The 12747-nt window shown below is 43.2% G+C and overlaps 1 protein-coding gene across 6 annotated transcripts in view; it reads right to left on the reverse strand.

Moving 5' to 3' along the window:
* Positions 1-12251, reverse strand: part of LOC121558480 (Friend leukemia integration 1 transcription factor) — a 45270-nt gene extending 33019 nt beyond the window's left edge. Inside the window, exons 1-2 of one of the 6 annotated variants that reach the window (XM_041871880.2) lie at positions 12015-12251; positions 9452-9567 (exon numbers count right to left, since the gene is read on the reverse strand). In XM_041871880.2, the coding sequence (XP_041727814.2) occupies positions 9452-9523 (72 nt within the window). In that variant the 5' untranslated portion in view covers positions 9524-9567; positions 12015-12251. Of the gene's footprint in view, positions 1-5248; positions 5408-9451; positions 9568-9826; positions 9898-12014 lie in introns of those variants that run through there. The other 5 variants (XM_041871854.2, XM_041871867.2, XM_041871862.2 and 2 more) reach the window with 5 other exon arrangements.
* Positions 12252-12747: the final 496 nt, after the last annotated feature.

Genomic DNA, 12747 nt, shown 5'->3' on the forward strand with positions numbered 1-12747 from the left:
CCTTCACCTGGACCCCAGCAGCCGACAAGGCCTTCAGTACCCTCAAGGTAAGGTTCACCTCCGCTCCCATCCTCCAGATGCCTGACGTGGACCGGCAATTCATTGTGGAGGTGGACGCCTCGGATGTGGGAGTTGGTGCTGTGATTTCTCAGTGGGCTGCGGAGGATAGGAAGCTCCATCCCTGTGCCTTTTTCTCACGTCGGTTGTCCCCCTCTGAGTGCAATTACGACATAGGGAACCGAGAGCTGCTGGCTGTGAAGCTTGCCTTGGAGGAGTGGCGTCACTGGCTGGAGGGGTCCACCATTCCATTTCTCGTTTGGACCGATCATAAGAACTTGGAGTACATCCGCACGGCCAAACGGTTGAACTCCAGGCAGTCCCGCTGGGCCCTGTTCTTCACCAGGTTTAATTTCACTCTGTCATACCGGCCTGGATCACGCAACACCAAGCCAGACGCCCTCTCCCGTCAATTCCAGAAGGATGACAACCCCTCTAAGGATCCTGTGTCGATTCTGCCAAGTCCCTGCATCGTAGCAGCTCTGACCTGGGCTGTTGAGGAACAGGTGCTGGAAGCTCTCCGTAACCAGCCCGGTCCCAGCACTTGCCCAGCTGACCGCCTTTTGTCCCCGAAAACCTAAGGTCCCAGGTCGTTCAGTGGGGACATGACTCCCGCCTAGCTTGTCACCCTGGCTCCACCCGCACTTACAACCTGCTCGCCCAGAGGTTCTGGTGGCCCGCTCTGAGAAAGGATGTACGGGAATTCGTCCAAGCCTGCCCCATCTGCAACCAACACAAGTCGTCCTGCCAGCCCCCCAGCCGGATTGCTGCAGCCCCTGCCTGTGCCCAGACGTCCCTGGTCTCACATCGCCCTTGACTTTGTCACGGGGCTGCCCCCTTCAAGGGGCAAGACCGTCATTCTCACCATAGTTGACCGATTCAGCAAGATGGCACACTTCATTCCCTTCCCCAAGCTCCCAACCGCCAAGGAGACCGCCCAGGTGGTCCTGGAACACGTCTTCCGGATCCACGGACTGCCAAAGGATGTAGTTTCTGACCGTGGTCCACAATTCTCCTCCGCTTTTTGGAAGGAGTTCTGTCACCTGCTGGGAGCCACAGTCAGTCTGACTTCCGGATTCCATCCCCAATCCAATGGGCAGTCAGAGCGGGCAAATCAGGAGCTCGAGAAGGCACTGCGATGCATGACTTCACGCAACCCCCACTCCTGGTCGCAGCAATTGACATGGGTGGAGTACGCACACAATTCTCTGACCTGCTCTGCCATCGGTATGTCCCCTTTCCAATGTGTTTATGGATACCAGCCTCCTCTATTTGCCAGTCAGGAAGGGGAGGTTACTTGCCCATCTGCACTTGCGTTTGCCCGTCGATGTCGCCGCACCTGGTCACAGGCCCGAGCCACACTTCTCAGATCCGTTGCCAGCTACACTACCGGGGCCAACCGTCGGAGAATCCCTGCTCCCACCTACCATGTTGGTCAAAGGGTGTGGTTGTCGTCAAGGAACCTGCCACTCAGGGTGGAGTCGCAGAAGTTGGCACCTCGGTTCATTGGCCCATTCCCTATCATAAGAGTGATTAGCCCAACTGCTGTCCGGCTCCAACTGCCTAATTCCATGAGGGTGCACCCCACTTTCCATGTGTCTAAGATTAAGCCCATTCATGAGAGTCCGCTGGTCCCTGCTGCGCCTTGTCCTCCTCCTCCACGGCTCGGCGATGGTGGTCTGGTTTACACCGTCCGCCGCCTGCTTCGGTCCAGACGGAGGGGTAGGGGTCTCCAGTACCTCATTGACTGGGAGGGCTATGGACCTGAGGAAAGGACCTGGGTGCCAGCTAGTCGGATTGTGGATAGGACTCTCATCACCGCCTTCCACCAACGGCATCCTGATCAACCTGCAATCCGTAGGGGGCCGCCCCAGAGGGATCCCTAACCGTCCTGCCCGCTCGGCTTCCTGTCCTGTGCCTGATCCTGTCTCGGGACCTGTCCCATCTCCCCGACCACGGCCCTCCGGCTTCCTCCGAGGATGAGGGCGTTCGCTCGGACCGTTCGGAGGAGTTCTAGCCCTCCTCCGGCTCCCCTCCTCCCGCCCGGCGTGGTGTTGCTCTTGGGACTTCTGGGGCCGTCCCTTGGGGGGGGTTCTGTCATGAGCCCTCTCACTCCACCGGGTTACCACCTTAATGTGTTTCCACTATCTTCCACTCTGCTCATCTCTCTCTCTCTACTCAGCCTAACGAGCTCCACCTGTCCCTGCTCTGCTCGGCTCTAATTACTCTGCCAGCTGCGCTGCATTACCCACTAACCTCTCCCAGTATTTAAAGTCCCGTCTCTCAGCTCTCCTTTGTCAGATCGTCTGCAAAGCTCACACCCGAACCTGTGTGCTCGCGCTTCTGGCTCACCCTTGTTTTGTGACCCCGGACCTGCCTGATTCTTGGATACTCTTCTGCCCCAGGAAAACCAGACCTGCTTTCTGCCATTACGACTCCTGACTACTCTTCGACCCCGGTAACTCTGACCAGCCTTCTGCCTTGCTACAACGTATTTGGATTTCCCTTGAACTGTACTTCTGCCTTGTTTCATCCGCCCCGTTGTGTCTGTGTTTCCTCCCCCCCCAGGACTTCTGGACCACCAACCACCGGCGTCATCGGACGCACCGCTGCCACTGGGGGGGGGCACAGACCCAGCACATTGGACGGGATAACCCCTGGAGCCTTCACTCACTCCCTACTTCCCTTCTCCCTTAAGTTTTAATAAACTTTCTGGTGTGACGCAATTGTGGTCCTCTTGTCGTCTGTCTGAACCGTGACACGTTTCAGCAAACTAATGCAAACAACAGACACTAACACTGACTGTATGTGTCTGTGATGTGCCAAAGGTTCCAAACTGCCCAAAGTGACAGATTTTGAGGCCATTCATTGGGAAGGGTGGATGGATGATACTGTGAGACAGCATCTGATAATGCCCTCAGAGTTGGACAGACATGCCTGTGATCTCATGTCAAACCATCATAGCTGGACACTGGCAGTCTGGCAACCATATACCCTATCAGAGTGGTTTATACAGCAGCTGGCCAGGGCTGTGGATTATATGTTGAGAGCAGAGAGGGAATGTGCAGCTCTCCTATTATGGCTGTTGCACGTTACATTTACACTGACATATCAGGCCCTGCCATGTAATCCATGATTGGCAAGTGGCATGTGCCTATCAAGATTACAGGTTTTAAAAATAGTGTGAGTGTATGCACTTCCAAACAGTCTAACACACCACTCTGAGTCTATTTGGTATGTGTGTTCTGTATCAGTGTGGAACACACACACTGCAAATGGTACGGGTGGGACAGAGATACAGTTAATTGATCTACATTTGTCTCTTCTGAACATCTTGTGCCAACATCCCTTCCCATATAGGCTATTCAAGTAGTCTACAATTGTTTTTCTCAGGGAACAAAAAGAATGGCACTCCAAGTCTTGCTTTCTCTAAATTATTCACTGTATTATCAATAATTAAATATTATCATCTCAGAATAGGGTCATGTTGTTCACCACCCTCATTCATAAACTAACAGGTCTTCATAAACTCTTCTTGGGAAACTGACAGTGGAAGCTGCCACGTGCCTGGGCCACCACAGATGCTTTACAGCCAAACAGCCTGCCTGCAAATGCGTCACGACGTGTTTTTTTGGAAGGGTCTGTGTGCCAGTGCCCAGTGTGCCACTTCCAGACTGCACGCGTCTATTTTGTTGTCCACACACACCCATCAGCTTCGTTGCAATTCAGGGTGCATTCCTGTTCTTTGTTTGAGGAGGAAAGGGAAACCTGTCAGGAAACCAGATTGTGTAGAACAGGAAGCCCCCCCCCCCCTCCCAATACAGTTAGTAGTCAATCAAATATACACACAGAGACATACACAGTCCTGATACATTTATAATAATTAGTCATTATTGTTGTAATATTATCGTCATCATTATATAATAATTTAGGACAATATAAACAATCATTTCACAAGGCCTACATTTTTCTATTTTGCATGTTTGTGTACTAAACAATCACAAACCAGTCGGGTGAGAATGATTTAATATAAATTCAACTTTTCTGTGCAGTCAACGCTTATCCTGTTCCAAAACTTACATCACACCCAGCCACCACTTCAACCACACAAACCTGCTTCTTTCAACATCCAAAGAAAACACACTGGCAGGACATTACATTTCCATGGGTATTATAATAGTCCAGTTAGTTAGAAATAGGAGCAGAATAACATATTTGACAATCAGCCATGTCTACTCAAACTCAAGACACAATACCGTGGTGTGAAATGCAGGGACCTAACCATCAAACATCTGCATAGCCATGCATCTGGAATTTCAATACCGGAGGCTGCATGGCTAACCGAAGACCGCGCTTGAATACCCGTCCCTCAAGACTAAAAAATGCACTCTCCCTATTATGAATAACTTTTTGTGTTCAATATAAGTATAAATACCCATGTAAGCATGTGAGCCTTTTGTTATTAGTGAATTACAAGAAGGAGATGCGCAGTTTTCGCTTCTCAATCACCCCGTGATATTTACAAATGACATTTTGGCCATTGACAAGGCTCCTAAAAATGGCAAGTAAAACATCTATGGTTTTACGCACGGATTGTACTTCCTTGTATATCCTGCATAATAAACGCCATGAACCACCAAAACACCATCATTAACGTTTTGAACCATAAACTGTGAGAGGATCCCCGGGCACAGTGCCACCAGTATTGCGCAGCCACTTCTTTGACACATTATACTTTACAAAGAAACGCACGTTAATCTAACAGTACAGCCATATATCGCCTACATATTGCTTAATCCCTCCCCACCACTATTTCATCTGGAGAAATATAATTGCCTTCCATTTTGTTATATATTTACATACTTTTCACTGAATAAAATAACTATTTTGTTTAATTCCAGACGTGCGTCTACGCGCTCCTTCCAACATTGAAAGCATATATCGAGTCTAAACGTCTTATCCAACGAAAGCTTATTTTCACTTTCAGAGTTTCCTAAAGGAAATGGAAACTTCGGGAAGAAGAGGAAAATAGAAGGAAATCTGGTTACTGCTTTCGGAGAAAAATAAAAAGCCGTTCATTGCCCAACATTGTAAGCTACTGCTCACAGACATAGCAACTCATGCTAAAAGAAGGCGCAACTCCGAAAAGCAAACCTCTCAGTAATTCGTACACCCCGTCCTCCACCCTTACCTTAATAGTTCCGTCCATTTTGCGCAATTTTCAGCGGACCCCAAAAATATTCCAAACATGACACGCTCCTGAAATAATTCCAGCCCCCGATATGTCTCAGAGAGAAAGAGACAGTTAACCGGATGTTTTTTTTTCTCAACATTTGGGAAGGGAAGTCACCGCTTTTGAGAAGGAAGCTATGTATGTCACTGCAAGCCCTGCCTCCATTGCAGCTCTAAAAAGCAGGATACTTGTCCCAAAGAGATAAGCAGGGGAAACAATTGCGTGTTCCCTCCGCTGTTAATGTTTTTACTTGGAAATATTTACAGAATGGTTGCCAGCGTTATGCATATGTTGTTGTAGGCTACATTTGTGTAATTTTTTATCCAAAGGTCACAGACAGTGGCGAATGAGATTGTTTCAACAATTTCATCAATATACATGTATTATGTTAAATTCATTTGCCAATGAAAAAGTTATAATTTAAACCGGTATAGACTGTTATGTGATTCCATCATGTTTTATAATCTCCTTATTTCTTTAATGCAATGCGTTAAACATTTTTGTCCACAATTCTGATTTTACTGTAGCCTAAATCATCACACACTCTTTTAACTTCTTATATTCGCGTTTCCACTGCGAGATAGAGATATAAAATAAAGTTTCACTTTCAAAGCAGACAGATGTTTTCCGCGAGAGTGCTGATGAAATGAACTGTAAATCAAACCAAGAGGAATACGAACTTGAACTACCTGTGGCAAGGGTTGTTGCGATCTAGGCTACTCTTTGTTATAGCCTTCCAAGTCTCTGTGAAGTTTTCCTGAAACACCATTAAGAAAATCCAAGCACGCAGCGCCCCAGAGGCATTCTATCAAGGTCTGCTCTACACGTGTGCGTCTGTTTCCATGATGATGGATTGTATATTTCCAAATATTGCTAAGGGGAATCCCTCTCTTAATATGTTTGGAGTTTAGTTCATGAGTACATTTGTATGGTTTTCATTAATGTAATGATGAAGTAAACCTACTCCCATGTGATGTTATGACATTGTTATTACATGTTATTACATTATTATAGGCTTCTATTATTATTATTATTATTATTATTATTATTATTATTGTTATTATTATTATTATTATTATTATTAGACCTAGGCTATAGTTGAACTACTTTCTTCCTTAGGCTACTGGACCCATGGACAAAAATCTCCAGTCCCCACCCCCAACCATTTTCCCTCTACCTTTGGAAATTGCCCTCATCAATTTAGACACAATTTCAGCGCAGATGCTAGACATGGAGCCAGGTCTGAACGTGACCAGACCAATAGGGCTCTGCCTGGGGGAGCGGCCATGCCACAGAGCGGCCAAACGGAGCCTACGACGCTGGGACTGACAGACGGGTCGGCCTGTCTGCTCTCGACTTGGGGGTCTGTTGGGGGAGAGGCCCCCTCTATACCACCACATCTGGATCCTGCTTGGGGTCAAGGCTTCTTCTGCCTGAGGCCAGTTCAGCCTCGTGTAAGTAAGGGAGACACCTTGTTTAACTATTTAGTGGCCGTTACTTTTTCTTATTCAACATTCCACGGTTTTGTATTGGATTTCGTTCATTTTCATTCAAAAGGAAAGTAGGCCGAATGAATGTCATAGTATACTATTCATTATAGATTCCATCCATTGTAGACCCGTTTGCAATAGCAGAGTGCATTGGTATGGCTTAACGTTTTGAAAATAATACATGTTTATTATTTTAAATAGCCTATTGACTGGTAGGCCTAATAGTGAATTACTGTCATTTTGTGGGCCATATACGTAGGCCAATTTCAAATATGCCTAATACCCCGTAAAACGCAAACAAAATATTGTGTGATTCGTTGACACCTGAGGTTACTTCAGGTATAATGTGACCAAACTCTGAAATCATCTAGCACTATTGATTGAGTTAGTCACAGAGCCACAGTAACCGAGGCAAATCACTAACAAACTAAATACTAAGTAAGAGCAGGCTATAGCTAATCAAATTATTCACGCCATTACGCACGGAACATGCAGGTTTATGCAAAGAGAGTGGTAACAAATATTTTCGGAGGCCAATAAACAGATGCAAGTTGGTTTATACAGCGAACCACAGAACATCTGCCTTGACGCTGAAATCTGACAGCCAGACATTTCCTACCACGAGCTGTGGGAAGCCATAGCTCCTCCATTGGACAATACAAGAAGTGGGTGGACAGCACTTAGGTTTGTTTCAGTTTTTAAATGTTTGCCCTTTTGCTCATCGTGGACTTACAGCACTTCATAACTTCACATGCTTACAAGTGTGCAATAATAGCCTATATAGGCCTAAACATCTCCATAATGTTACCAAATGATCTAAGGCTAAATTATGACGGTGATAATTATGTCGATATTATTATAGGTTTTCATCATAATTATTAGGCAAGATTATTAGCCTACTGAAAGAGGCCTATGTTTATATTATTCGTGAACAAATATTCATTAATAAAATACAAAACAAACTAACATTAGGCCTAGGCCTACAGGTTGTGGTCTGTTGTGACTTCTATAAATTAATTTATGTGCCAAAAGTTTTAGGCCTATTATTCTAACCACTACATAGACATGGATATGGATCGGCCATTTAAGATTGTTCATTAGACTTGAGAGTTCTGGTAAGCACCTTCTCTCTCTCGGGCAAAAAGAAAGCCCAAGTAAAAATACTCAGGGCAAAAAGCAAAGACTGCAGAACACAAGACCGAATTGTCTGGTCCCTTGCTCGGGGCCATAATTAATTTGAGATTTATTTTTATTGGAGAGCTCGAGTCTCGCCTGGCCTTAATCAAACAAAACCAATGCTAGACCATGAAGCAGAATATTTCTTTAAAATGTGTCTTGAGGCGTGCCTGGTTCAAATTCTGAACAATCAATATCTTGCACCCAAATGCAAAATGATCCATTGAAGGTTTAGATTAAAACCTGGGCAATGCGATATTCATTGACCTGACCAACTTTGTGTTAAATTTGGGTTGCTTAAGGAATCTTACGCGTTCAATGGTTACCCAAAGAGCACTTTGCACAGGTTCCTGGATTTGTTTCCTCGTCATTGACTTGTTGTCTTATTTAGGGAGCAGAATGGCTCATTTCAAAGCATATTTCCTCCTCAAACATTCCTTGCTGTTCAAGTCTCCCATAAAAAAATCGGGAATTGTTCAGAGAACTCAAGCAATGTGTCCAGTGAAACTCAAGTCTTTCTGCAGAGCGCTACAAACGTTATGGGTGAATGAAAAGAGCCCTTATATGCAAAGGGAAATAAGTCGCCAAAACATAACAAGTCACTCTTGGAATATTTTGAGTATAAAGATTTTATGAATGAATTGACTAAGCACAATTGTTCATTTTCAGGCTCCGCCTATTTGCAATTGGTCTTCGACCAATGATCTATGAAAGAAAGATATGGCATCACATTTCCAATATTATTTTAAAACAGCCTGATTCCATAATAGTCTACTGAAATGTTGATGTGTTATGATGAGCAATCAACAGGCAGCACAATGACAAGTAGGCAAATAGGTTTTAAACTCAAACGATACATTCCCATAATACATAACGACTGCACTTACACTGATAGTTTCCTAAACTCAGGTTATGGCATGTCCTGGATTGTGCAGTTTAATATAGGCTATAAGATTAACAATGGGAATGCATATTTCGTTTCTAACAAATCATCCCAAGGCCTATAAATTGTCCGGTTGCAGGAATCCCACGCTGTACCATGTGATTCAATGCACGGAGTTTTAAACGTGAAAACCAGATGTCCACTATTTGCTTTGTTTACATTCTTTGAGACTGGGGCGGAGAGAGGAAAAAACTGCATGATGTCAAATATAATAATGTGCTATAACGGTCCCGCACTGAAGGCAAAGACATTAAATGAATAATGATCTCTAGACAGATAAACATAATCACATTATACAGTAGGCTACCTTAAAATGTTTGAATACAGGCCTATTCTTGCAGAACGGTTATAACATGGTAACAACAACGGAATAAGAGAGACAATTGTGGCAAGATTTAATTGATAGGATACCTATTCAATATACCTATCATATTAGGCCTAGGGTAGACCTACCGATAGCCATTTAAAGAATGACAAGCAGATGCTAATTATTCACAAAGTATCATCATGAATATAAAATTAGGGAGGACCCAGACCGTCCACCAAAATTACCTGCTCGAAGAGACGATGTTGTCTTACCTTGACGTAAGACGAAGTGTCAGGCACGGTCTGAAACATGTTCATAGAACCGAGAGGGCCTAGATATGTTCAACAGTGTTCAACGGGCCCTGGGGACAGGAGAGGAATATTAGCACAAAAAAGGGGATTCTAAAATAATAATGCAATAAAATAATTATAACAACACAAATAAATAGAATAGTAAAACATATGAATAATATGCTAATAATGTGCCCAATAATTATATTAGTTGGCTAATGTGCCCAATAATATAATTTCTAATAATTATGGGCATATTGCTCATCAATTGTGGTTCAATGCGTATGAAAATAATCAATAATGTAATAACAATGTAATGACAAAAATCACCCTATAGTGTGGGGAATAAATTATATTATGTCATGCCAATATGTTATGTCTAAATAGCTATGATAGCTATGCCTGTCTGATTGGTGGAAGAATGACTCTGCTTCCTAATGGTAAAGAGCTACAGTATAGGCTAGACATAACACTGGAATCACAAACTCTCCCGCCCACTCCTTCAGTAATGCATTTGACCATCAACAACCTTTCTTCATAATGCATTAGTATCCACACAGCCAGCGTTCAAGCTTCATTCATCCATTAACTCATAGTTCATTGACTCTTTTGCTAGCTCATTTTTTTATGTTAAATTAAATAACGTTTATTTTCAGGGCCTCATGCAAACTTTTGTGCATTTCAATGGCAGTGATATCTCCTGAAAATATTCCCCTCAGGCTAATAGTCCCGTTTTCTGTACTCTGGTTATTATCAAATTAGTTTTTTGGGGATCTTTTTTTCTATTTGCCCTCAAGTTAAATAATGTATTTATATATAGGCCTAGTCTCCAAGCCTGAGGCCACACATTAAATAAAATAAACAATTTGAAAACCTTTTTACCTTCGGAAGCCTTTTGCTATTGTTCATGCTGTTGTGATATCGGAGTAAATTATTGACAAAGTTATCAATAACCACCACAGCTAGAGATCTCTAGAGCGCGCCACCAGCGCCTTGCGGTTTTGTGAATTGCGTTCCATTCCGTGCAACCACTTCCACCAAAATATGTAGTAAGGTCAGATTTGGTTCATAGGCCCACTGTAAGTTATTCGACACAGACTTGATTCATTCAGCCATATGACCGTCCTTGCACTGTTGTTTCCTCCGTCACATATTTTGTGGCACAATGATAATCTAATAACCAATCACATATTCCCATCCACAATACCAATGTTCATGATGACCAGAACCACTACCATGGTTGAATGACTTTAACTTGCTCGATAGACTACTCATGTGGAGAGAGCAGGGTAGCAGATCCCCAACCCCAACCTTCATCACGTTTCTCCCTAAAGCTGACCACATATTGAAACACTTTTCGCTTTAATAAGTGCAGCTTACAAAGTCTAGGGTGAAAGGGCAGCTCGAAGACGGTGTCTTTGGCCGTTCCCTCAGAGTGCAATTATTAAGATGGCTGGCACATGCAACATTTAACATTCCTAACATCAAGCAAATTACACTGAGACAAACACTGGTCTCCAAAAACAGAACTCATCCGTTGACAGGAGACACTCACTGTCATTGTGAAAACTGGGAATAACGAGAGGTAGGTAGCACTTGTCTCTATAGGCCTACAATACATGGTGCAGGGCCCCCAAAACAACAGCGGCATTATGTTAAAAATAACCACATTGCAGAAATACGACGAAAACAGATGGACCACTACACATCCAGAATTCATGTTATAGCAATCTCTAAATAAATCAATATAAAACACACGGACTGACTAGTGTCTGATCAGATATTTTATAGGCCCACATTCACATATTTTATGGAATACTTTCACGTTTGGCTGAAATGTTTGGTTATTGAATTTCTGCCTCACCACCTCCGCTACTGATATATTATCCAAGGAGCTTATGATCATCGCACTATTTATAATTGTAGGGGACCACTATTTTCGTATTTTCAGCTCCTACAGGCAAACGTCAGGCTCGCCTCATAAAGTTTCCCAAATGCATCCAATTTCTAAACGGTAAAAGAGCATAGAATTTCGCATCTGTAGCCAATTAGTCGACTAGCGGCTCATGAGAACTGTTGAATGAATAACTGCAGTGACTTTCCTCCGAGACAGCCCGTGGGCTGGAAGCCTCTAGTGTCACATTTTAAGCATTTTACCTTGCACAAGCACGAGCTGTTATCCATCATAAATGAGAACGAACTGATTTTCCCTAATCTCTGCACTTTCTCTAACCACAGTTCTCACTCATCTAGCAACCTTGAAAGCGAGTTATATTAGGGCAAATCAAAACACATTTCGAAAACAAACTTATAAACGAAAAATAAACCAAATGTAATTTTATCGAATGATAGCCTGCAAAGCATTTGTTTAAGCTAAATGGAAACCAGCTCCGACGACTGGCATGGCATCTTGATAAGTTAGATCGTTTTATGAAAAGGCAGGCTACATGAATCTAGAATTAGTAACAAAACAGTGGAATATATAGTGGAATCTTAAAAATGTAATTTCCTCACTCACCTGTCGTTATGCTGTCAGTCCTCTATTCTTTCAGTTTAATTATTCCCCAATTGAAATTATTTGACCCGTCTACTCAAAGTCGTTACCATGGATCACAGTAAGTTATTTTGAGAAGGCGTATGGAGCGCAGGGTGTATGAATGAGAATGTTACTGTGATAAGAGAGCCGCCAGCCGGCAACCAATGGGAAGCGAGTGAAAAACCTCTCCTTGCATTTAGTGTGAGAGGGACCCGGAGTTGCAAGTCAATTGAACCATGAAATAAGGGAAATCTAGAAGAAATAGGAACAGCACCATAAAAAAAAACAAATAGTGTGAGGTCCTTTTCAAATTGGAAAAAGACTAGGGCTTAATGTCCTTCCTCTGTCCTTTCGTAGGCTATTGACTATTGCCAAGTGTTTTTAGGACAAAATAAATATAGACATTTCTACGCACCTGTCCATGCAGGCTATGTTTATGTTATGGATAGAACAGGAAATCGAATGAACTTTTTACAAAAGTTAAATAAAATGCTTTATCAAAGTAAATATCATGCCAACTTTGAAACCACACAATATATCTTATTGATATCATCCATATGAAACAGTTTCTGTTGTTTAACATCATGTATTATTTCACACACAAAAAGTGATAACATAATGTCTAATGGAATACGTTTTTCTCCACTTTACGCATTTACAACAGTGCAGGCCCATTGAATTAAATGTCAAGCCTTTAGAAAAAAAAAATCAGAAT

This window comes from Coregonus clupeaformis, chromosome 5, assembly GCF_020615455.1.
Source record: "Coregonus clupeaformis isolate EN_2021a chromosome 5, ASM2061545v1, whole genome shotgun sequence".
NCBI classification, from domain to species: domain Eukaryota; kingdom Metazoa; phylum Chordata; class Actinopteri; order Salmoniformes; family Salmonidae; genus Coregonus; species Coregonus clupeaformis.